This window comes from Eptatretus burgeri, chromosome 8 (genome assembly GCF_056783735.1).
Source record: "Eptatretus burgeri isolate ZD-2024b chromosome 8, Ebu_testis_v1, whole genome shotgun sequence".
Taxonomy (NCBI): domain Eukaryota; kingdom Metazoa; phylum Chordata; class Myxini; order Myxiniformes; family Myxinidae; genus Eptatretus; species Eptatretus burgeri.
The window spans coordinates 106,429,473-106,456,835 of NC_140968.1; the positions used below are offsets into that span (position 1 = coordinate 106,429,473).

Genomic DNA, 27,363 nt, shown 5'->3' on the forward strand with positions numbered 1-27,363 from the left:
AATCTGCTTGAAAATCCACCAACATCACTGCACAACATACAAAGGTGCAAAAATTGATCCCCTCAACTACAGACCTATCAGCTTACTTCCAATCATCAGCGAGGTCATGGAATCCATCATCACAGTTAATATGAAATCCTTCCTTTTCTCCAACAACCTCATCTCAGATCAGCGATTTGGATTCAAACGAGGTCACTCCACCTTGAACATGCTGTTTCTACTCACCCAAGAATGAAGGCCCTCAATGTCAGACACGAGATGAGGGCTGTCTCTCTGGACATATCTCGTGCTCGTGATACAGTCTGGCATCCTGCCTTGCTCTCCGAACTGTCTGCTTATGGCATCCAAGGCCAATTCCACACAGGACTTCCTGACTTTGTCGACTCTCATAGCCAATGTGTGGCACTCATCGGAACCCTTTCATCTCCTCTCCCTGTCAAGGCTGGAGTGCCACAAGCCAGTGTTCTGGGCCCGATCCTATTCCTGATCTTCATACATAATCTCTCTAACTTTCTAGAAAATCCTCTTGATCCATTTGTTGATGACTCCACCTTGTGCCGTGACATCCCTCATCCTTCAGACAGGCAGGCTGCAGCCTCTTCCCTCTCTTCAGACCTTGACAAAATCACAAGCTGGTCAACCACTTGGAACATGTCTTTCAATCCTCAAATCTCAAACTCTCATTATGTCTCTCCCAAAGGACTATCTGGCAAACCCTCCCATCTACTTTCTTAACAATCCTGTTAAGGAGGTTCAGTCATTCAAACTCCTGGGTCTCACTATTTGGATTGAATGGAAAACTTTTAATTCATCAACTATCCACCATGCGAAATGTAATTTGATAAAAGTGACATCATTGGTCACTAGTCTGACAGCCATATTGGATCAAAGAACAAAAAAAACCTTAAGCAGAAGAGTTGGCTTTCACCAAGTCATTTTCAAGTCTGTGCAGGGAAGGTATTCTATGAAAACCATCTAGTTTTGTAGATGCAATGAGAAACCACAAGTTCAGTTCAATAAGTTTAGTTTGGTGTCCCCTCCCCTCCCCCATTGGCGGCATTGAATCCAAGTGCGTACGTATTTATTTGAATTCTGATTCAGTCCATCCAACCAACTTTCTCCAAAGTTAACATTCATCCGACCTAGCTAAATCGATTTTCCTGTCCATCCAACCACTCACTATTCTATTGTGTACTGTATTCTAATGTACCTGTATCAGATGATCTAAGCCGTATGCTTGGGGTCTTGAGGAGCCAAGCTGGAAGTCCCCCCTACGATGAGCAAATAAAACAATTACAAGTGAATAAAATTAACAGTAAATTAATTATTCTCCTTTTCTCTCTTTTTCTGCACCTCCCCGACAATTCCCAACCCTCCCGTCTCTCCTCTATCATCATGTAGGAAGCAAAAACCTTCCATAAAGAAATAAATGGAAGTAAGTGGAAGGACACGTAGATTGAGACGTGGATGTTTGGTTGGGAAGACAGGATGAAAGGGAAAAAAGTTGAAGAGGGTAGAGGAAGGAAGCAGAGTTGAAAACCTCACAATCTTTGCATACGACATGTCAACAGGCCTTTGCCACAAATATTCCATCACTAGCTGAAGTATCATTCGGTGTTGCCCAGGGAAATTCAATATAATGCACTAATAATTAAATCTGTGTTGTTGACGACAAATCATGACAGCCTCAACATATGATCTTCACAAAACATATCACTCAATTGCTTCCGGGGAAAACCCAGACAGTGTATAAGCAACATGCTCACTCCAGGCCTAAACACGGAGGTGTTATTATAAACCTGTGTAAAGCTTTCGTCCACAGCCTGATGGAGTACTGCTCTCCCCTCTGGGCTGGTGCTCTTGCCTCCCACCTTTCTCGGCTTCACGCTGTGGAAACCAAGGTATTTCGGATGATTGGTATCTCCCGCGATGAGGCTGAGTCTTTAGGCCTCTCACCCTCTCTCACCGCAGGCAGGTCGGTGCTCTTTCTGTCTTCTACCTTCTCCTCTCCGGTCACGCCCCCCTCCCCCTTGCTGTGTCTGCGATATGTCCCCCCCCATATTTAGGGACCCACCGAGGGACCGTACCTCGGCGAAGGACTGCTTGGACACGAACCGCTTAAGCGGTCTGCTCCGTTCTGGGATAACCGAGCAGGTATTATCGCCAGACCTCGCCGGACCCGATTCTATTTAAAAATCAACTATATTCCGAGCGCAAGATGGGGCAGTTCAATGAGGGAATGGACACAACGAACAGGTTTACATTCACACAAGGACATTTATTATAATAAAGCACGTATGCAATTAAACAAGGCAAAACACGTATGCACCTATACAAGCAACAAAAGCACAACAAAAGAACTACAACCGTCTACTTATTATGTACAGTCACTTGCACTTAACAGCAGTTCCTACTTATTCGACGGGCCCACGGACACACGTACGCGCGCGCGCACACACACACACACACACACACACACACACACACACACACACACACACACACACACACACACACACCCAAGAAATGGTGGCAAAGGCCTTTAATAACGAGCTCCAGCTCAGAGGACAGGTGAGCTGAAACCCAGAGCCTATCTCGAACCTCTCCACCTCGTGTGGTCTTCAAGTTGTTCAGACCCGGGCTCCAGCAAGAGCGAGCTGGATCCAATCGCCGAGCCGCAATCCTTCCCGAGCTCCCGCTAATCCTCCCGCGCTTCTCAACATGTGCTGGTGAGACGAGGCGCCGATCCTTCCCGTCGATGCATCGCTTCCCCGAGGAACCGCCTCCCGCGCTTCTCAACACGTGCTGGTGAGACGAGGCGCCGATCCTTCCCGGCGATGCGTCGCTTCCCCGAGGAACCACCTCCCGCGCTTTTCAACACGTGCTGGTGAGACGAGGGGCCGATCCTTCCCGTCGACGCGTTGCTTCCCCAAGGAACCACCTCCACGAAGAGGTCGATGAGTCGCACCAAGCCGGGAACCAAAATGGAGAACAAAGAGCTCCACGAACCAAGAAGAAGAAGCCACCACTCCCAGCTCGAGCCGAGCGACCGGCTTAACTTCCTACCAAACGGCAGCTTGAAGCAAAAAGCTCTCCTGAGCCAAGCAGAAGCCGAAGCTCATGGAACCATCAAAGCAAAGAGCCTCCAAAAAGCCTCTTCCCGAGTCAGGCCTCAGCCGAAGCAAAAAGCTTCCGAAGGCCTCAACCCTAATGCAAGCCAAGCAGGACCCGACGGTCTGCTAAACGGCTACTCTCAACTCCCTTCTCCAACTCTGCCCTCTCCAACTCTGCCCTGAATAAAAGAAAAAGATCTCCTCTTATCCTTATCCGCCCTTCCCCCGATCCCGGCGTGACTCATGCCCTCGTGCTCATTCCACCCCCCCCCCTGCTCAACCACGGGTGGGAGGGAGTTGTTGAGTCATGAGTCACGGGACGGCAGGATTCTTCTTCCTCTTTTCAGAAGAGGGGGAGGGATGTCTCCATTGTTCGTTCCCTAACTATTAAATCGATCCGCAGCGCATCTAATCAATTTCTGAACATTTAAACAATGAAAGGTGAGCTATCTAGGGAACAAGCACTTATCGACATAGCTGAGTAAAGGAACCTGTATGTTGTGTGCAATCGAATTCCCAAATTCGTAACACGACCCCCTCCCCTTTATACAGACTCGTCCCGAGTCATCAAATTTTCGTGTGACCAGCATGTGTAAGTTTTCCCCTAGTACGTTCTACCTTCAAATCCCTGAGTGCGACATTTCTTTATATGTGTCCCAAAAATAAAGAACCTAATGCGCTGCGTAACTAACTAAAAAAAAAAACTCTCAGACTCATTCGGACAACTTAACTAAAATTGCCGGCGCTAAAACAAAGATGCAGGTGGGGTTCCACGTATTTACAATTTTCACTCAACTTATCCATTACTTAACCATGGCCCAGGACTTGTGATCTGTGAAAGGGGAGAAGGTAAAAGTCATTTCGAAGTTCATTGATGCAGGGGAATGGATGGAGATGGTCGCAAAACACAAATGAGCGTGATGGATGCACCGGCTGCCTGCAGAGGAGTCATTGCAAAACTGGATGGTCCTGGTGCACATGGTGATGGATAGACACAGGGGCAAACACAAACAAGGGCAAGCAGGCATGGGGTCATGGTAGAGGCAGGCAAACTAGGCATGGCGATGCAAGCCCATGCAGCACAGGCGGCTGCAGCACAACAGGCCAGCAGGTGAAGCTGGCCCGCCTCTGGTGTGGTTCCATCAGGTCCGAAGGGAGTGCGGTGGTGCCGGCCGCTCTGAAGGCGGGCTCGGACCTCGCCTACTGTCTCCCCCCACTCTATCGCCTTTGCCTGTCTCTGTCCATACCCACTCCCTTAATTTGCCACAAAACACAACAAAATTTTTCCCCTCTTTATTTTTATTTCCCTTTTATAATTGTCTCCCTAACCCCCATTATCGTCTTTGTCTGGCTAACCTATCCTGTCAACCCAGCCTACTCCCAACCCCTACGTTCCCTCTCTGGAGGGGGATAGGGAGAGACTAGCGTCCTGTCTCGAGGCCCAAAGCCTCAGAATGGCCTCCTCAGAGTTCAGCGATCTACCAAGGTGGGTCCAGCGGCCTACAACGAGCGAAGGGATGGATGGTGCGAAGGGGTACATCTCCTAACTACCCTAACATTTATTAACCTGAAACTACCCCGGGGCTTTCAAAAACGCCTCACACTTTTAAACTATCGGTTCTATAAACCATGATTCCCGTCGCCTGTGTTGGTGTCCATTATAAATTTGGGCCTTGCCCTCAAATTTTCATTCGTGCCCTCGCACAATTTCCTGGCTGGGCAGCGTGGCTCAACTGGCAGGAATTCCCCCTCTGCCGAACTCTAACCATGGCACCCCCAGGCCCGCAGGCTGCCTCCGAGCCTAGCTGCTCCCTATAAACGCAGGGGGTTGCCCTCTCTGGCATTGCCCCCCTCCGATGCCCACGTGGCGTGTTGATGCCCTGGGTCCCTTTCCGAGGGTCACCCGTGCCCACTACACTGCCCCCATGGCATTCTGGCGCTACGGGTCCCGTTTCCGACGGGTCGCCCGTGCCCATATACACTATCCCGGCCCCTCTTGGGCCCTTGGCCTACTCTGGCCGACTAGTCCGGTGCCTAGGGTGCCCACAAAACAAAACTCACCTTTCCACAGCCACGCTCCCAATCAGTCCATGAACTCCTGCACCCCTCCAAACGGGTTTCATGCCTTCTCTCGACACCAACAAAACGACCTCCTGTTAGTAAATTCGAATAACCCACTAGCTAACATTAATCTGACCCTGGGGTCACTTGGGTGGGAATCACTCCTCCCCCCAACCAGTCATTCGCACCATGCATACCACATTCACTCCAATCGCACACTTGGGCCCACTGTCCCACACACTTTCCATTTCCAACTCACACCAACACTCCACACTGCTATCCTTCAAACTAAATCCCCTTACTACTCATGCTCCCTCATCATCCCTTAAATCAATGCACATTCCTTTAACTCTACGTAGCTAAGCTACGTCTCCACTACACATTTCCAGTCTGTCCGTGTCTACAAAAATCCAAAAATTCCCATTTCCTAAATCTAAACTAAAATCCCTCCAACTAATCCATTCCACGGGCTCCATGAGGAACAATTCACGTCCCCATGAAGCCGGTCTAACTATCACTAACCCATCCCCCTAACTCGTAGTTCCTGTGCCCCCTGAGACAGGGGGGTCTTCCACCCCTTGCCTGGGGCTCATGTCCACTCAAAGTGGCAAGGCTTGCTTTTCTCCTTTCTTTTTTTTTTTCTCTGCGCCCACCAGCGCGGCAACTCGCAACCTGCGCTCTTTTCCGTGACGTCATGGCAGCTGCTCGCGCTTCGTGCACCTCGTCCCTTCTTGGACGGTAACATCCGGCAGGGATTCCCTTCTGCCGGATTTCAACCATGCAGCCACGACGTCACGCTGCGCATTAAAAGCAAGCCTCACGTTTCGAGGGGTTCCCCACGTGAGCACATGTGCTCTGCTCATCGGAGCTTCATACACATGCCCGCCTGGAGAACCCATCCAGTCCAAATCCATTATCCAGCCTACCTCTGTCCGTCCGTGGGATCGGCTAATCAACCGCGTGAGTTTACAGACGGGGCTTCACTCCCGCAGGCGCGCACATGGCGGCTTTGTGCGTTGCACGGCACGGACCCCGCACGCGCTGCCATGCAAACCCGAAAAGGCCCTCAAAACCACTATGGCAGCTACTCGGCCTTTGTCCACCGTCAGGCACCGTCGTCGTCGCCATTCAACGCGCACACTCCTGCGTGCCACGACGCTCACACACCTCGCCATGACACTCGGACATGCGATTGCATGTTCACGCATGCCAACCGCAATCTCCCTCACATACAGCGCTCTCACACACGCGGTCTCTCTCACACACGCTGTTCCTTCCACCCTCGGTGTTTCTCTCACATACTTCGAAACCACACAAGCTGTTTCCCTCGCACACTCTGTTCCTTCCACACTCGGTGTTTCTTTTACACACGGCGTGCTGGAAGGCACACATTTCGGCACACTCGCTACCAGGCACACCATATCACTCACACACGGTTTCCCTCACACACGGGGAATCGCTTACACACGCCATAACACTCACACTATGTGTGCTTTCCAGCACGCATTTCGGCTCACTCGTACACACACACACACACACACACACACACACACACACACACACACACACACACACACACACACACACACACACACACACACACACACACACACACACACACACACACACACACCGGGACGACCACGCTGGGGATTTGCGTCACCACAAAGGTTCCGGGGGCCTTCATACCCCCCAAGCTTTGTGTGCACCCGTCAACAGCACTCGCCCCATCTAACTCGCAATGCTCGACCGGACTCACCTGGTCGCGATCCGCCTCAAGGGGGCTCAGTCCCTCCTCTTATTCTTGAAGGAGGCCATCCTGCTGCTTGCATCGGTCCCAACACATTCCTCAAGCTCAACCCCATTGTCCCTCAACACCTCTGTGGTGAATTGAAGGTCGTGACGTGTGATCACATGTCGCACGGCTCGTGCACGGGATAGATAAAGCCAAGTCTCCGCACGGACGGGGTGATTGTCCCAGGGGCATTGTCATTTACGGCGGCGGTTCACTTGGTGCTCATTGAATGGTGAGAATTGAGAGTATATCGGACTCCGTGCTTATGCTGATTTATTTGGCGGTGATTAATTGCACATGTATACATTACTGCTTATGTACTCCTAGCTGCACCTGTATTCCCTGATGTGCCCGTAGAAGCAGCTTCAATCAAATGGAATAAAGCCTACACTCTGAAGGTTCTTCTCTCGCTTTCATTTCAATTTATTCCATTTGGTTTTCTCGGCTCTCTCAACCAACGATGGACAAGATCTACAAACCAGAGGTTTGACGCTGACCCAAACGCGACTGACTCGGAAATGAAATGGTCGCATTGGTTCCGTTCCTTCTCACACTATCTGACCATCATCGAAGAGGGAGCCGACAAATTGGCCGCCCTTGTGAATCATGTCTCGCCCAGCGTATTCAGGCTCTTCTCGGAGTGTGACACCTACGATGCAGCGATCGACGTGCTGCAGGCGCTCTACGTGAAGCGCAAGAACGAGGTGTACATACGACATCTTCTCAACACACGCAAGCAAGCAGCCGGGGAGACCATCGATCAGTTCCTGCAAGCTCTGAGGCAGTTGGAAAAGACGGCAGTTTTCGGGACGTAACCGCCGAGGAACACCGAGATGAAGCGACCCGAGAGGCATTCATCCAAGGACTCAGGTCAGCCCACATACGGCAACGCTTACTGGAGAAAGCGCAACCCACTCTTGAAAAGGTAGCCGACCAGGCTCGAGCGATGGATACGGCTCAGCAGCAATCTGAGTCATTTGGGACCCTGATGCTGCTAATGAACGCCGCTACGGTGGAAACTCAAGGAACCCCACAGGGCACCCCTGACACAGAGGATGGAGAAAAACCCGAGGAATCGGATACCCAGACCTCGTCAAACTCCTCAGCAACTACTTCGGTTGGTAAATGCTTCTTTTGTGGGTACAAAAGACACCGCCGCCACAAATTCCCCGCCAGAGATGCCACATGCATGAATTGTGACAAGAAAGGGCATTATGCCAGGGTATGTAAATCTACTCTAAGGAGAAATAAACCCACTTCTGCGGCTCTCTACTCACAAAAGAAACTAACTGCAGCCTCACCGGGGAATCTATCCAAGGCTATCATCAACGTACGAATTAACGGGCATATGGCTGAAGCTCTGATTGATACCGGTAGCTCTGAGAGTTTCGTCAACAGCTAACTAGCGAAGGGCAGGAAATGGAAGATCCACCCGACAGACAATACGGTATGCATGGCCGCCACATCACTACAGTCCCGCGTACGAGGGTACTGCAATGTTGAATTGGACGTAAAAGGGTACACGCATCGGGATGTAAGTGTAATGGTGCTTCGTGATTTATGCGCAGACGTAATTCTGGGTCATAATATCCTCAAGCAGCACACGAGCGTCGAAATACCCTTTGGAGGAAGCAAACCTCGTCTAATTCTAAATGCTCTGACCACCGCAGAGGTAACGTCCCCCCTGCTGTTTGCTAACTTGTCGCCGGTCTGTAAACCGATAGCGATCAAATCGCGGCGATATACCACTGATGATATGAACTTCATCACTTCAGAGACCAAGCGATTACTGGAAGAAGGAATTATAGAACCGAGCGATTCGCCATGGCGCGCACAGGTGTTGGTCACCACCAACCAGAACCATAAGAAACGAATGGTTGTCGATTACTCTCAAACGGTCAATCGTTTCACCCAACTCGATGCCTACCCTTTGCCGTGCATAGACGAGATGGTCGAACGCGTGGCCAATTATAAAATATTCAGCACCATTGATTTGCGAAGCGCCTATCATCAAATTCCCATCCGAGAGGAAGACAAACCTTACACCGCGTTCCAGGCAGGTAGACGCCTCTACCAATTCAGGAGGATTCCGTTCGGTGTCACGAATGGAGTAGCTTGCTTCCAACGAGTTATGGACGACATCATCTCAGATGAAAACCTCAAAGACACTTTTGTTTACGTGGACAATGTCACAGTGTGCGGTAAGGATCAGGGGGAACATGATATGAATCTGGACAGATTCTTGAGCATTGCTAGAAAATATAATCTGACCCTCAACTACGAGAAATGCGTATTCTCGGCAAGGTCAATTGACCTTCTCGGCTACACAATAGCCGACGGCACGATTAAGCCCGATCCTGAACGATTGCGCCCACTTCGTGAACTACCCCCACCTCAGGACCTGCAGACAATGCGCCGGGTGATAGGCATGTTCGCTTACTACGCGAGATGGATTTCCCAATACTCCGAGAAAATACATCCCCTAGTGCATTGCAAAAACGTCCCACCAGATGCCGCTGTTGTAAAAGCTTTCCACAGCCTCAAAGATGATATCAGTAATTCCGTGGTATTATCGATGGACGGCTCGGTGCCCTTCGTGGTGGAAACGGATGCTTCTGATCACGCGATAGCTGCGACGCTCAATCAGTCTGGGCGACCCGTCGCGTTCTTCTCGAGAACTCTCTCTGGAAGCGAGCAGAGACACTCAGCAATAGAGAAGGAAGCGTACGCTATTGTCGAAGCCCTACGTAAATGGAGACACTATTTACTGGGAAACCACTTCACGCTCGTCACGGACCAGCGATCCGTTGCATTCATGTTTGATGGGAAAAATAACGGGAAAATTAAGAATGAAAAAATTATGAGATGGCGAATAGACCTAGCTTGCTATAGTTACGACATTGTTTACCGGCCCGGGAGAGAAAACCCTGCTGCAGATACCTTCTCTCGGGTCTACTGTTCGGCGACCATCAGTCGGGCTTTGCAAGACCTACATGTGTCTCTTTGCCACCCAGGGGTAACCAGAATGGCACATTTCGTGCGCAGACAAAACCTTCCCTATTCTATCGAAGATATTAAACAAATGAATGCTTCATGCCCTGTTTGTGCTGAACTAAAACCCAGATTCTATGGCGCGGCATCTGGCAGATTGATCAAGGCCACTTCTCCCTTCGAGAGACTAAATATCGACTTCTAAGGGCCCCTGCCGACCGAGACAGACAACAGATACATATTCACTGTTGTTGATGAATATTCAAGGTTCCCTTTCGCATTTCCGTGCTTGGATATGACCTCGGGCACTGTCGTGAAATGTCTCTCTGACCTCTTCGCTATGTTTGGGAAACCTTCGTACATACATTCAGACAGAGGGCCGTGTTTCATGTCGGCCGGGCTAAAACAGTTCCTATTAGAGCACGGCATAGCAACTAGTCGAACGACGGGTTACAACCCACAGGGTAATGGGCAGGTGGAACGGTATAACGGAGTCATTTGGAAAGCCGTAACTCTGGCGTTGAAATCAAGAGGACTGGGCCCCGGACAATGGGAGGTTACCCTTCTCGATGCTCTGAATTCCATACGCTCTTTGCTCTGCACGTCCACCAATGCAACTCCTCACGAACGAATGTTTACTCACCAGCGACGTTATGTTGATGGCCAAACGGTGCCCAACTGGCTAACCCATCCCGGAACAGTGTTCATGAAACGCCCGGTACGACAAAGCAAGTATGAACCCATGGTGGAGGGGGTCGAACTCATCGATACTAATCCAGAGTATGCTCATGTCAGACTCCCTGATGGCAGGGAGACCACTGTGTCGGTTCGCCATTTGGCTCCCTCAGGTACTCCTCCCGCAGGTACACCACCATCTGGCACTCCTCCCTCTGACATCCCCCCCCCAGGTGTTCCCCCCCCAGGAACTCCACCCGGGAACGGTGGCGACGGAGCTGCCGCGTTCCACCCGAGAGCGATCGAGGAGTCATCCCCGGCACGAGTCGAGGCTCACCAAGAGGATCGGAAGCCTCGCTCAAGTGAAACCGCCATTTACTCCCGGAGAGGTCGACGGATAAAACCCCCTCGCCGACTCGATCTGTAAAGGGGATTATCGGCATCCTCTATGCTCATGCTCCTATATGCTCATTATATCATATATCGATGCTCATTACCATGCTCCTACAACTCAAAATAATCCTCACTGCTTGGCATGTATGCTTCTGTAGTTTAAATAGTTCGCGTTGCTTGAAATGTATACTCCTATAGTGCTGAAGTAATCATGGTGCGTTAGTTGGGCCTCTAGTTATATTTTAAAGACGGGGAGAATGTGGTGAATTGAAGGTCGTGACGTGTCATCACGTCGCACGGCTCGTGCACGGGATAGATAAAGCCAAGTCTCCGCACGGACGGGGTGATTGTCCCAGGGGCATTGTCATTTACGGCGGCGGTTCACTTGGTGCTCGTTGAATGGTGAGAATTGAGAGTATATCGGACTCCGTGCTTATGCTGATTTATTTGGCGGTGATTAATTGCACATGTATACATTACTGCTTACGTACTCCTAGCTGCACCTGTATTCCCTGATGTGCCCGTAGAAGCGGCTTCAATCAAATGGAATAAAGCCTACACTCTGAAGGTTCTTCTCTCGCTTTCATTTCAACCTCCATGTGTGCGTGTTCGTCCTTTGTGTCGTCCACTTCACTCCCTCTCTCCTCTATCTCCCGTGTCTCTGTTATTTTTATTTCCTGCGTCTCCGTCGTTGTCACCACTACCTCCTTTATTATTTCCATTTCTTCCTCGCTCCATTTTCCTTCCCATTTGAGTCGTTCTTCTTCTCTGAGCCTCTTTAGTTGTTCATTTTCTTTCCGGAGCTTTTCCATCTCCGTGGACTCAAATTTTGCTGTTTCCTTGCGTTGATTAATTTCAAACTCATATTGCTTTTGTTTTCTACCCCACCGTCTCTCAGGTTCTTCATTCTCCAATCTCATCGTTTCTCTCAATACTCTTTCTTGCATCTCATTCTTTAATCTTGCTTCTACTTCTAACTGCTCGATCTGCACAGTGTGGTTCCTTAACGTTTCATTCTCCGTTGTCTTTCTTTCCTCTCTTAACATCCTCAGCTCGTTTTGTAATCCCGTCTCCGTAACTCAGAAGCTTTCTTTTCTAATTCCTCTCTCACCTCCTCACACTCCAACCTTGCTTTTATTTGGCTTCTAACTGTTCGATCTGCACAGTGTGGTTCCTTAACGTTTCATTCTCCGTTCTCTTTCTTTCCTCTTTTAACATCCTCAGTTCGTTTTGTAATTCTCTCCCTCTGCTTTGGTGTTTCTGTAACTCAGAATTTTTTCTTCCAATAACTTTCTCATCTCCACACCTCTTTCACATTCTTCCTTCCTCATTTCATCCATTCTCTTACTCCTCTGCTTTAGTTGGTGAATTTCCAATTCGTGTTCTTTTTGTTTTTTATTCCACCGTCTCTCTTGTTCTTCCCTCTCCAATCTCGTTGTTTCCTTCAATTTGTTGTTCTCTCCTTCCTGCTTCATTCGTTCTTCCTCTAAGTTCTTCCTATCCCGGGAGATACTAATTTGCTCCTCCTCCTTTCTTTTAGTCAGTTCGCTCGCCTTTTGTAACAAAAACCCACACAACCGATCGACTTCCGTCGTTTCCCTATGCGGTTCCTCGACTGTGCTGGCTAATTCCTCATTCAGCTCCCAAATTGGTTCCTGCGCATCGGCAAATTGTTGTGACTCCCCATGAACACAATCCTCCTGAAACTCGCCTGCGCGCCGCCGTATCTCGTCCAATTTAATGGCAAACAAATACAATTATTTTGTATATATATATATATATATATATATATATATATATATATATATATATATATATATATATATATATATATATATATATATATATATATATATATATATATATATATATCTCACCACACTTCCACTCCCCCAAGGCATTTGACACTCTTTCATGAAGTTCGCCCATGTATGCGCCGGCGCCCTGCCTCGCCTGCCATGCCCCCGTGGTTTGAACCGGTGGGCAGGAGCGCTTCCCCCGCTGTGCAGTGCGGCTCATTGCGCTATTAATAGCGGCCCGCTCACGCCTAGTGCCGCGATGAGGTATGGCCGCGCCGCCATCTTGCGACTCTGAGTTTGTTTGCCGGAAACGTTCCTGCACAGGCCGCTCCCACTGACTAGAATTAGTGGTGGGGTTGTAATAAAAAGGAGAACCAAATACATTACATTGCCGTATTTCCCAACCTTCTGGCACTGGTCCAACCCGTATGGCGATGGCGTCCTTGACCATGGATTCTATTAACTCCACGTCCATGACCCCCTGCTCCCGTTCACCTTGAACCGCCATCTTGCTTAACGGAAATAATTTAAAAGCTGGTTTTTTTAATGGAACCGGAGGGTAGCCTCGCACGCCCTTGATCCGGTTCCGTTAATTTTGTTGGAGGCGGGAGAGTTTGTTTTTTCGCTCCTCGACACCAGTGTTGTAGAATTCCCGCCCACCGGTGTGCGAACGACCGCGTCTAACAAAAAGCGATAGCCTCGCCCACCGAACGGACAATCCAGTCGTGACTTTCTGGAACAACGCCAGAAACCAGTCACGGGTGGGTTTTTAATCCCACCACGGCCCAGTCCGTATTCTACCCGCGCGGAATAGGGTCAATCGCCGAATATCGATATACCTTAGTACCCGCGCGGGTAACCTACCGAGGGACCGTACCTCGGCAAAGGCCTGCTTGGACACGAACCGCTTAAGCGGTCCGTTCCGTTCTGGGATAACCGAGCGGGTATTATCGCCAGACCTCGCCGGACCTGATTCTATTTATCGGCTATTTAAAAACCAACTATATTCCGAGTGCAAGATGGGGCAGTTCAATGAGGGAATGGACGCAACGAACAGGTTTACATTCACACAAGGACATTTATTATTAATAAAACACGCATGCAATTAAACAAGGCAAAACACGTATGCAATTATACAAGCAACAAAAGCATGACAAAAGAACTACAACCGTCTACTTATTATGTACAGTCACTTGCACTGAACAGCAGTTCCTACTTATTAGACGGGCCCACAGACACACGTACGCACACACACACACCCAAGAAATGGTGGCAGAGGCCTTTAATAACGAGCTCCAGCTCGGAGGACAGGTGAGCTGAAACCCAGAGCCTATCTCGAACCTCTCCACCTCGTGTGGTCTTCAAGTTGTTCGGACCCGGGCTCCAGCGAGAGCAAGCTGGATCCAATCACCGAGCCGCGATCCTTCCCGAGCGCCCGCGAATCCTCCCATGCTGGTGAGACGAGGCGCCGATCCTTCCCGTCGATGCGTCGCTTCCCCGAGGAACCACCTCCCGCGCTTTTCAACACGTGCTGGTGAGACGAGGCGCTGATCCTTCCCGTCGATGCGTCGCTTCCCTGAGGAACCACCTCCACGAAGAGGTCGATGAGTCGCACCAAGCCGGGAACCAAAATGGAGAACAAAGAGCTCCACAAACCAAGAAGAAGAAGCCACCACTCGCAGCTCGAGCTGAGCGACCGGCTTAACTTCCTTCCAAACAGGGCAGCTTGAAGCAAAAAGCTCTCCCGAGCCAAGCAGAAGCCGAAGCTCACGGAACCATCAAAGCAAAGAGCCTCCAAAAAGCCTCCTCCCGAGTCAAGCCTCAACCGAAGCTCACCGAGCCAGCTGAAGCAAAAAGCTTCCGAAGGTCTCAACCCTAAGGCAAGCCAAGCAGGACCCGACGGTCTGCTGAACGACTACTCTCTACTCCCTTCTCCAACTCTGGCCTCTCCAACTCTCCCCTCTCCAACTCTGCCCTGAACAAAAGAAAAAGATCTCTTATCCTTCTCCGCCCTTCCCCCAATCCCGGCATGACTCATGCCCTCGTGCTCCAACCCCCTCCCCCCCCACCCCCCGCTCAACCACGGGTGGGAGTTGTTGAGTCATGAGTCACGGGATGGCAGGATTCTTCTTCCTCTTTGCAGAAGAGGGGGAGGGATGTCTCCATTGTTCGTTCCCTAACTATTAAATCGATCTGCAGCGGATCTAATCGATTTCTGAACATTCAAATAATGAAAGGTGAGCTATCTAGGGAACAAGCACTTATCGACATAGCTGACTAAAGTAACCTGTATGTTGTGTGCAATCGAATTCCAAATTCGTAACAATACGATCTTCACAATACATCTTACTCGATCACTCCCGAGGGCAAAAAAACAAACAAACCGCAGACAGTGTATTAACACAAAGGACAATTCCATCTGGTTTATCTTGGGTCAATTTTTTAGAGCATAGATAGTGATAAGGAGGAACCTGAATAGAATTTGGATTTCAGCCGCTGTTACTCCACTCTCAAACCCATCCAGGCACAGCTAATAAGCCTAAAACTTTCAGCAAAAATTCATTTCTCCTTCGAGAGATAGAGAGAAATAAAGAGAAAGCAAGAATTAGAATGAATAAAGAGAAATGCGAAAAAGTAGAAAGAAATGTGAAAGGAACAAAAAGCAAAGATGTCAGGAAGAACCTGGACATATAGATTTCAGAAGTTACTCCCCAGGCTCGAACACAGCAACAGGTACAAGCTACCAGAAGTCTATCAGCGAGGAAGAACAGTCCATACAGCATCAGGATATGGTACAAATATAATTAAACAGAAAACCAAATACTGCATTGGAGTCAACAGAAGGAACCGGGATAATTAAAGAACAAAGATGGAGTCATTAGGAGGAACCTGGATAGGATTCAGGTTTCAGTTGCTACTCCACTAGGCTCGAACCAATGCAGGCAAGCATAGCCCTCGACCTTATTCAAGATGAAAGAGGAGGCCGTGCAAAGTTTGGTCGCACTGGTTCCTGCAGAGTTTGAATGCATAAACGAATGAACAAACAAACTTTCCTCTTTACATATTAGAGAGCAAAGTAGCCATCCCCCCTTGGGTGGGTCGAGTTTGCACATTACTTGTTGGAAAAAAAGCCCAGTCTGGGTTTTTCAAGAATACCACAGATGTTTGTGTGGTGTGCACTTAAAAGGTCCTCGATGGTCCAAAGCAGAAAGCAATGGTTCTTAAACCCCCTCCCTGCAGGAAGTGGTGGTTCTAAAACCAAGCTGTTAGTTCGCCAAATCGCCAAATTCGATCTACCTAAGTACCTGCGCGAATGATCGACCGGGCGATCGCACCACGCCACAGGCCGATTCCGGACACGAACCGCTTAAGCGGTCCGTTCCGTGCTACAGTGATAACCGAGTGGTGTTATCATCGGCCTCGACAGTTCCGATTAATTATCGGGCATATTAAGCCCACTACGAACCCTTTACGTGAAGCAGGATGGAGGGTCAATTAAAAGGAAGGAGACGAAGCGAAATGGGAAAACAGTTCAACACAATGCACATTTATTCCGCGGCACACGGAAAGCACGTATATACAGCCGCAATAATCAAAATGCACATATAATGTGAAAGCAAGAGTTAAACCGAATACACGTACACACGGCAACACTTATACAGTTCTACTTTACAGACGGCGCCAACACACATTTACTCAAAAGCAAAGGAAAGAAGCCACCCTCATAGACAAGGGGGCAGACGGGGCCCGTGGGCCTTTATGGCGTGGGACTTGGCAGACCAAACGAGTCCCATGAGACCGTTGCAGGTTAACTGCACCCTCGCGGTGCGATGGTGGGCGAGCTCTCTCCGGCGCTCCTTGTACGAACGCGCAGGTCCGCGCGACACAGCTGGCAGAGCGGCGCCTCCAGTCTGCGTCCCCTCCGCGACGTCCGGACTCTCCACCGACTGCAAGCTCCAACGAGCGGGTCGCTCTACGGACCGCTTCTCCAAGACCCAGACGGGCAGAAGACCATGAACCACTGACTGACACTGACACTCTCACCAACCGCCCTGACCTGACCACCTCTCAGCGGCGCCTCCGTGCGCCCTTTTATTTCCCCGGCACCCCGCCCCTCCCTTCGCGGCACGCAGGGTGGGGGGGGGAACATTCCACCAGAGAAATCGGGGCGGGAGTTGAGTTCCAACCGTCATTCTTGTTTACCAGGGAAATCGGGCTGGGAGTTGTTGTTCCCCTTTTGTGTTCGTGGAGATGTTGACAGTTTCTGGCGGAGTGGTGAGGATGGCGTGGTTGTTGAGAGGCAGGTGTGGTTGTGGTTGTTGTGAAGCGGCGTTGTGGTTGGTGTTTGTTGTGTGATGGCGGTTGAGACGTGGTTGGTTCAAAATAAAGATAGAACAGAAAAACGCCTAACTCAAAGCGTCGCAGCCCGAATGAATCACATAAAAATCCCGAGACAACGGATTTGGGGCTAACTACACATGTACTTAGAGATATCTCACCTACGGGGCCTTCATGGTGTAATGCGAATTTCCACAGCCGTAACAATATGTATGTATGTATATGTACAGTGTATATATATATATATATATATATATATATATATATATATATATATATATATATATATATATATATATATATATATATATATATATACATATATATATAAATATTATATACACGACTGGTCAAAAGTTTTAGAACACCCCAATTTTTGCAGTTTTTAGTGAAATTCAAGCAGTTTAATGTTTCAACCTTCTCTGAAATTAAAGCAAAGAACATTAAACAATTTCAGATAAAAAAATAAATCATGGAATCGTTTTGTTGAACAAAATTTAATCGAAATTTTTGACTCATCAAAGTAGCCAGCCACCTTTTGCAGATATAACAGCAGAACATACTCGTGGCATTCTTTCGGCAATGGAAATCAAATATTGTTCGGAAAGTTCTTCCCAACACTGTTGCAGAAGTTCCCACAAATGTGTTGCACTTGTAGGTTGCTTTGCTTTCACCCTTCTGTCCAGTTCATCCCAAACCAGCTCGAAGGGGTTTAAGTCTGGAGACTCTGCTGGCCATTCCATGATTTGAAGCCTACTGTCTTGTTCTTTTCTTCTAAGGTAGTTCTGTGGAGGTATGTTTTGGGTCGTTATCTTGTTGCAGGATGAACCCCTGACTAACAAGGCGTAGACCAGAGGGTATTGGATGACGCTGCAAAATGCTGTGGTAGCCCTTTTGGTTCAGGTTGCCAGTCACTCTGTGCAAGTCACCGACTCTGTGCAAGTCTATACTACTTCCTGCAGTGCAATATTGTCCAAATAATGCTTCAGAGGGTGTAGCAACATAGTCTGCTCCAACACTGCTTTTATACAGACAGAGGGTTTGTTCACCTATAGGAATTGTTTACATCAACTTTGAAGGCTTCATTTACTTCCATTGCTGCAGAACAGCTGCAGTTGCTGACCCATTATTTGTTCCCTGAAAAGGGCCTTTTTGAACAACTCTGAAATTTACATTGTTTTTCAGTTTTTGGTAACCTAAACTTTTTTTTTTACCTCTGGAGTTTACCGCTTCGCTTTGTATCATTTCAGGTTCTTCACTGGACTTGAAGTGCTTAAATTTCAGTAAAAACTGAAAAATGGGGGTGTTCTCAAACTTTTGACCGGTTGTGTATATATATATATATATATATATATATATATATATATATATATATATATATATATATATATATATATATATATATATATATATCATGGTCAGAAGTATTGACACCCTTGCACTTTTTTTCAAATAACGCACCATTTATTCCAGAAATTGTTGAAATTAAAAAATATTTTGGTATCCACAGATGTATTTCTTTGCAGTGGAAACAAAACAAAAAAAAGCTGAAAAATTACTAAATCTTAGCTTATCCCACACAGAAATCCTAAAATGCCCCGAACAATATTAATAGCACCTTTTTGAAGTTGTAAGAAAGAATTACATTTCAAGCAGGTGATTCTCCTTTACTTTGGAATTGAACTCACCGATGGTGAGTTGCGGATGCCTGCAAAATAAAAATAAAAAAATCACTCATTCAACCAGTTTGAATAGAGAAAAGGAGTCATTCTGCTGTTTTGTGTCACTGTGTGTACCACGATGAGCATGGAGAAAAGAAAGAAAACTAGAGAATTGTCTGAGGAGGTCAGACACAAGATTGTAGCCAAGCATGGACAATCTCAAGGCTACAAGTCCATCTCCAGAGACCTTGATGTTCCTGTGTCCACCGTACACAATGTTATCAGGAAGTTTAAGGCCGATGGTACTGTAGCCAACCTCCCTGGACGTGACCGCAAGAGAAAACATGATCGAAGATTGCAGCGAAGGATTGTTCGAATGGTGGAGAGGGCACCTCGATCAACTGCCAGACAGATTTAAGCTGACCTTCAGACATCTGTCGCCAACTCAATGAAAGGGGGTTCTATGGTAGGAGACCCAGGAGGACCCCACTGGAGAGATAGAGATAGAGATAGAGATAGAGATAGAGATAGAGATAGAGATAGAGATAGAGATAGAGATAGAGATAGAGATAGAGATAGAGGAGATAGAGATAGAGATAGAGATAGAGATAGAGATAGAGATAGAGATAGAGAGATAGAGATAGAGATAGACAGAGAGAGAGAGACAGAGAGAGAGAGAGAGACAGAGAGAGAGAGAGAGACAGAGAGAGAGAGAGAGACAGAGAGAGAGAGAGAGACAGAGAGAGAGAGAGAGACAGAGAGAGAGAGAGACAGAGAGAGAGACAGAGAGAGAGAGAGAGAGACAGAGAGAGAGAGAGAGAGAGAGAGAGAGAGAGAGAGAGAGAGACAGAGAGAGAGACAGAGAGAGAGAGACAGAGAGAGAGAGAGACAGAGAGAGAGAGACAGAGAGAGAGAGATACAGAGAGATACAGAGAGATACAGAGAGATACAGAGAGAGACAGAGAGACAGAGAGAGAGACAGAGAGACAGAGAGACAGAGAGACAGAGAGACAGAGAGAGAGACAGAGAGACAGAGAGACAGAGAGACAGAGAGACAGAGAGACAGAGAGACAGAGAGACAGAGAGACAGAGAGACAGAGAGACAGAGAGAGAGAGAGAGAGAGAGAGAGAGAGAGAGAGAGAGAGAGAGAGAGAGAGAGAGACAAGAAAGCCTGACCGAGTTTGCCAAAACACACGACGTGAACAAGCCAAAATCCTTCTGGGTGAATGTCTTGTGGACAGATGAGACCAAATTAGAGCTTTTTAATAAAGCACATCATCTTTACGTTTACAGAAAACAGAATGATGCTTTCAAAGAAAAGAACACCTTTCCTACAGTTAAACATGGAGGAGGTTCAGTGATGTTTTCGGGTTGCTTTGCTGCCTCTGGCACTGGGGTGCCTTGAATGCGTGCATGGCATCATGAAATCAGGAGATTACCAAGGAGGCATTTTTAAGCACAATGTTCAACCCAGTGTCAGAAATCTGGGTCTCCGTCGAAGGTCATGGGCATTGCAGCTTGACAATGACCCTAAACACACTTCATAAAGCACCCAGGAATGATTCAACACAAAACACTGGACTGTTCTGAAGTGGCCAGCAATGAGTTCAGATCAAAATCCCATTGAACACCTGTTGGGAGATCTGAAAACAGCAGTTGGGAGAAGGCACCCTTCAAATCTGGGAGAACTGGAGCAGTTTGCACAAGAAGAGTGGGTCAAACTACCAGTGGAGAGGTGTCGGAAGCTCATTCATGGATATAGGAAGTGCTTTATTGCAGGTATTTTGGCCAAAGGCCGGGATTTGATTCCAAATATTAAGGCCCGGGTGTCAATAATTTTGTCATTTATTTTTATTTTCTGATTTGAAAGGATTTATTAAGTTCTGAATCAAAAACAAAGAATTGTGGAAACCAAGTACTTTTGACAATTTCAACTTATTTTTGGAGAAAATTGTGAGTTATTTGAAAAAGAAAAAGTGCAAAGATGCCAATATTTTTGGCCACGACTGGCCAAAACATATATACATACACACACACACAACACACATTTACGCAATATGTGTGTGTGTTTATGTATATCTTCTTCTTCTTCTTTCGGCTGCTCCCGTTAGGGGTTGCCACAGCGGATCATCCGTATGATCCGCATCGACATTTGGCACATGTTTTACGCCGGATGCCCTTCCTGACACAACCCTGGTCGCCTCTTACGACACAGGGATATGGTACACCTATTTTAACCGGGGTATACACCGGCCCAGTATACTGGTACTCATTTCGCCGACCTCGGAAGGATGACAGGCTGAGTCAACCCCCTGGTGTATTAATTCAGTGGCTCAACGGGGCTTGAACTCAGGACCTTTTGGATCCCAAGCCGCTGCCCTAACCACTGCGCCAACACCAGGCTCTTGTGTGTATATGTATATATGTATGTAATAATAATATATTACTCTCCAAAGAGAAACAACTTGTGTTTGAAAGTGTATAATGGAGTTTTCTCACCATTGTAACATGGCAGGATAGTCCAGATGTCTACACACTCACTTCTGAGCTGTCTAGCCTGAGTTAGAATTTTGGCCCAACTATAAACTAACATCCTGGTGTTTCGCAGACAGGCCAGTACATTAGCGCGTGTTCTCGCTCCAATAGACGTTTACGATCCCATGGTGTGTGCTTGTTGAAGAGTTGGAGAGCTATGTTGGCACACTGAACAAATCACAAATTCCTACACCCTCAGTGGAATATCTGTGCCAGAGTGGTGACCATTCAAAGATTATAACCCCTCCCCCTCCCCCCCCCCCCCGAGTCCAAGAATAAATGTATAAAACCAAGAGGCGAACTTGTGCAATGTGTCCAGATGAACAGTCAACATAAATCGTGAACAGGAGTTGTGTACTTCATAGTTATCATGTGTGTGCCATGTTCATCAGAAAAAACAGCAATTGATATCAATAAAATGATCGTTAATGACCAAAACGAAAACAGAACGTGACCTACCATGTCCCATTCTGCACAGATGTACGGTCCAGGCCTCACGATGATCAAAAGACCCGTTTGGTTGACTAAGGCAATGAAGTCATTCAAGTCCTCAAGGTTAGAATAGGTGCTGATGGTTCTCTCGTGGTAATTCCACGGTACGTACCTATGACAGCATGGAGTTTAATTTCATTCTCCATCATCACAATGAGCAGTTAGTCCGTCAGACGAGGGTGTGAGGTTATCAACATTGAATACGTGCTTCCTCGGTGATCAATGATAAAGAATGGCTTTGACTGAGATGTTTGTATTATCAGTATTGTGCAGTCTATTGATTATAAACAATTCAGGATTGTACAAAAATTGTAATAAATACTTTGGTCTCTGTGAACAGATGCTACATTAATGAAAGTGAGCAACGAACACACATGAAACTATACATACATGTTTATTATCACAGCAAAGATAGAAATTATGCACATATTTGGGTTTGCAGTTCAGTTAAATGAGGTAGAGACTCATACAAGAGCTCAGCAAGAAGGTATAAGGTGGATAGACTGGCAGTGGGGTGCAGCAGAATAGACTGACAATTGTGGACACAAGGTCAGGTCAGGTATGGGAGCATGTGCCAGAACAGCGCGTCGCTGCGTCCACTTTCCGCCGGTACTCCAGGGGCCTCCGTCTGGCCATCCCCCAGGCAGATGCCAGGCCCATCCCCATCTCCTTGAGATGATGGTCAACCTGCTGCAACCATGAGGCACGTGGTCGGCCCACTGGCCTCCTCCACTCATGAGACTCCCTCGCTGAGAGAATCTGGTGAGCAGGATCAGCGTCAGGAAAACGAGCCACATGTCCATACAGCCGCAGCTGACGCTCACGGACTATGCAGGTAACAAATCTCATCCGAGTCTCTCTCAGCAACCGCTCGTTGGACACAAAATCCGACCAGCGATAGCCAAGGATTCTCCGAAGAGACCTGGTACCAAAGGAATTAAGTCTCCGTCTCAGATCCTTGGTCAAAGTCCAAGTCTCGCACCCATAGAGCAAGACTGGAAGTACCAAGGACCTGGAAGACTCGGACTTTCGTCCTCCCGCACAGGTACCGGCAGCGCCACACCCCATGATCCAGTGAATCCATGACTCCCAGGCCCGACCCAGACGTCTATTGACCTCCGGCTCACAACCTGCGGAGACATGAATATCACTGCCAAGGTAAGTGAATCTATCCACGACCTCAACATCCTCACCACAAACAGACACAGACAGGACAGCAGCATCCAAGATGTCACCGAAAGCCTGGATCTTTGTTTTGACCCAAGAAATCCGTAATCCCAACGGCTCCGACTCCTCATTCAGCACCTCGAGGGCCCCCAAGAGGATGTCTAAAGTCTCCGCAAAGATGACTGCATCATCTGCAAAATCAAGGTCCGAGATCTTGACATTGCCAAACGATGCACCGCAACTTGATCTCTCCGACATCCTCCCAAAAAATCCAGTCCATACAAGTGCTGAAAAGTGTGGGGGCAAGTACACATCCCTGACGAACTCCAGTAACAACTGGAAATAAGTCAGAGGCGGTACCACCACACTTCACAGCACTCTCAGTACCAGAGTAGAGTTCAGACATCAGATCGATCAGTTTCGGTGGCACCCCACGAAGACCAAGAATCCTCCAGAGGACATCCCGATTCACTGAATCGAACGCTTTACAGAGATCAACATAGGCTGCAAGCAGCCCCTGCCGAAACTCTCGTCTGCGTCGGTGAGGACACGAAGTGCAAGGATACGGTCAATCATTGACCTCTTTGGTGTAAAGCCTGATGACTCTGGATGCTGGTGCTCAAGCAGATGGTGGTGAACCCTATCAAGAATTATCCGAGCAAAGACCTTGCCCGGCACTGAGAGCAGCATCACACCTCAGTAGTTGCTGCAGTATCGGCGATCACCCTTCCCTTTCCAGAGAGGGACAACAAGGCTCCTCTTCCAGTCAGTTAGGATGATGCCTGTGTTCCAGGCAGAGCACAAAACTGCATGCAACGACGCGAGTGCAGCATTTCCACCAGCCTTGAGAAGTTCGGCATGGATGCCACAGATCCCTGGAGCTTTGCCCCGTTTCAACTGGTTCACCGCAGCCCGTGTTTCCACAAGCGATGGTGGACCACAGTTGATTCGAGGGTCAGCAACAGGGATTGTAACACCCTTGACGTCCAACTCGACAGCTGGGGGATCAGCCTGGTACAACCGCTCGAAGTAACCGGCCCAGCGGGCCTTCACTTCAGACTCCTCTGTCAAGAGCCTACCACTCTCTGCTCGAACTGCAGTGCTCCGAGGGATGGGCTTGGATGAACGTAATGCGCGAATTCCCTGTAAGCGGGACGAGAATCACCTGTCCACAGGTGATGCCTCTACCCCTCACAGATTCCTCGCACATAGGCCTCCTTGTCCACCCTCAGTGCACGTACAGTTTTACGCCTCAGCTCCCTGAACAGCTCAGCTCTGCCATTCAGCCTGGCCCTGCGACTCTGGTCAATGGTATCCAGTGTCCCTTGAGAGACAAAATTTTCTTCTTTGCCCTGCGGTGAACTCCAAGGCATCCACCGGCAACATCAAGGACGGTGGTCTTGAAGGTGTTCCACAACTCTTCAGGACCCCCCAAAGCACCCAGACCCCCCAAGTGTCCACTCAGCCTGTTCGCAAACTCCTCAGCTACTCTCTCATCCCTGATTGGCAACATCCAGCCTAGGCTGGGATGGTACCATTCTCCAGGATTTAAGGTGCAGCTTTAGAGTTGCTACAACAAGCCTGTGGTCAGTATTGAGGAACTGAGCACTCCGGTAGACCCTGCAGTTCTGGATCATCCTCCAACGACCGTCAATGAGGACATGGTCAATCTCCTTTGCCACACCGCCAGCGTTGGAATACCAAGTCCAGCGATGAGCTTGCGGGCGCTGAAACCATGAACCAGCCACCCTAAGTCCATGACTTCTTGCAAAGTCAAGGAACTTAGTGCTATTCTGGTTCATAGTTCCTGACCCATGGGGACCAACACACACCTCATAACCATCCCTATCAGTTCCAGTCGATGCATTGAAATCCCCCAAGACTAGAAGTGTATCTCGCCTGGGGCACTGATCAACCACAGACTCGAGTGTGGCGTAGAATGTGTCCTTCACGGTAAGATCACTCGCCTCAGTCGGAGCATAAATAGAGACCAGGGAAATGACACCTAAGGAGTGACGAATCCTTAATCTCATAATACGCTCGTTGACCGGTGTTACCTCAATTATCATTGGGGTCAGCTTATTGGACACAGCTACAGCAACTCCTTGGGTATGGTCACCATCAGAGCGACCAGACCAATAGTAGGTGTAACCACCCACCATTATCTCGCCGCAATCCGGTCTCCGAACCTCAGAGAGAGCTGCAATCCCGATGTCCAAACGCTTGAGCTCAGATGATAACAGAGACAGGTGATCATCCTCTCTTAGGGATAGGACATTCCAGGCACCCACCCGAAGGGACCGCCTCAGGTTAACCCAAGGAGACCGCCGCCTGGTGGACGACACCTCAGCACCACTCCGACACACTCTCCCGCAATCTGACCCAGGGATGTTACCCCGTGGTTTCCCTCCTAGCAAAGTTTGGGGGTCCCGAAGGCTTTGCCCCAATCCCATCATCCGGTGAGCTGCCCTGCGAAGGGAAGCTGCACAGGAGGTACTCCCACGGAGTGGGTTTTCAGATTTTTTTGCGTTTTTGCGTTTTGCGGAATGAAGCGTTTTACGGTGGCTGGAGTGCAAATCCTGCCACCAACCTCCTAATAAGAAGTAACCCAACTGCAGGAGGACGTCCGCAGACACAGTTGGGCACTAGATATGGATGGCCGTTGGCTCACAGGGAGCTCCTCCGCCCTTTGACAGGTTTTGTTTTTAATCCTGCTGGGTGTCCATATCCAAACACCCTCCTCACCAGAAAACCTGGTGGGGGAGACGGTTTAGTCGCCGACAACCCGACCATGGAACAGGTTAGTACAGGTTTACATGGTACCTGTAGCAGGTCACAGATCGAACCTGACCTGACGTTGTGGACACAAGAGTCTTGTTATAACACATTCTGGTGACCCCAGTGTCTGTATGGTACGGTGTGATATCTTCATTAACTGTGTAAATAATACAAGGAAAGGAGGAGGAAAACCTTACGTCTGGACGGTGTTCACACCCGTCGAGCGGATCTTTCGAAGACGGTCCTGCCACGAGGGACGTGGTACACGGGCGTAGTGCATGCTACCCGAGATGTATCGAAATGGTTGGCCATCCTTAACAAAAGTGTTTTTATCATAGTCTATTCCAAATGATCGCTGCTGGTGAGTCGGTATCATCTGCAAGGTCCAAAAAGGTGACAGTTATGTAAATTGTGCACGAAACCTCCAACACTGCGAATGAAAACTGGATTGATGCGAGAATTATGTGATGGACGAAAAGTTTTTTTTATTTTCATGTGAGATTTCAAAAGCATCACAGGAAGAAATACGATAATGAAAAGGTCTATCATTTTAATGATTTGATGGATAGAACAAAACCAAATAAAAAAATCAAAGGCAGTAGAGCGGACAGGAAGATAACAACATCAAAATACCACCAGATTTGTGGAAAAATGTGAGAATCGTTCTCGATTTGAATCGTTACGCCTCGGGTCGCCCACTTTCATGAATCAACCCTTTGTAATGATGGAGATAAAACCTTTCGGTGGAACGTGATGTGCAGTGAATCCTCCGAACAGGATGATAACACAACACCAGGAAAAGCACATCACATTCCATAAACTGAGTTATGCAGTTTTGTCAATGTGCTGTTGTTATACAGTAAGCATTGATCAATGCTGGGAGATGCACCTTCTCTTCGACTGCAGGACAGTGGTAGGAAAGGAACTGAGATTTGTACTGAACTGAGATGCAATGGTCATCGCCTTTATACCGTAGTTTAACTACCACGAGGGAGAAAGAGACTGTGGTGCTTGAGCAGGGAGGTAAGGAGTACTATGGAGGAAAAACTTGAAGGTATTTATTAAGTACAAAATAACAGGACTGGAGTCGGACTCGTATCAGCACAGGAGGAAACGGAGATGAGTTAAAAATAAATTAATTAATTAAAACTGTACGAGCCAAGAGGGAATGGGAGAAGGATATGGCCAAGAAATATAAACCATAATAACAAGGCACTGATTAAGTATGCAAAGAGAAATAACATAACAGGTTAAAATAAGTGAGGGACAGCACAGGTGGATTGGATGATGACATTGACATGGTGAATTCATTAAATAGTTATTTTGTATCAACATTTACACACAATATTAGGAAAATTTTTGGAGTTCCAAGTAACAGGGTGAAGACTGAGCGAGACAAAGTATATTCCAGCAGATATGTTGTTAACAGGGTAGATAACAGAGTAGGTCTAATAATCTAAGATAATGTATGCTCAACAAAATGGCTAAACTAGAACAGCACTCGGTAGAGCGCATACCTCCACCAGGCTGAACGGTTTACATTTTGCATCCCAGTGATGGGCCA

The 27,363-nt window shown here is 48.0% G+C and overlaps 1 protein-coding gene across 5 annotated transcripts in view; it reads right to left on the minus strand.

Moving 5' to 3' along the window:
- Nucleotides 1-27,363, minus strand: part of LOC147022490 (beta-galactosidase-like) — a 124,294-nt gene that overhangs the window by 84,510 nt on the left and 12,421 nt on the right. For 4 of the 5 annotated variants that reach the window (XM_085893436.1, XM_085893437.1, XM_085893433.1 and 1 more), the window contains 3 exons: nt 25,997-26,175; nt 21,822-21,966; nt 1,211-1,271 (listed from right to left, as the gene is read on the minus strand). In XM_085893436.1, coding sequence (XP_085749562.1) covers nt 1,211-1,271; nt 21,822-21,966; nt 25,997-26,175 — 385 coding nt within the window. Of the gene's footprint in view, nt 1-1,210; nt 1,272-21,821; nt 21,967-25,996; nt 26,176-26,432; nt 26,629-27,363 lie in introns of those variants that run through there. The other variant, XM_085893435.1, reaches the window with a different exon arrangement.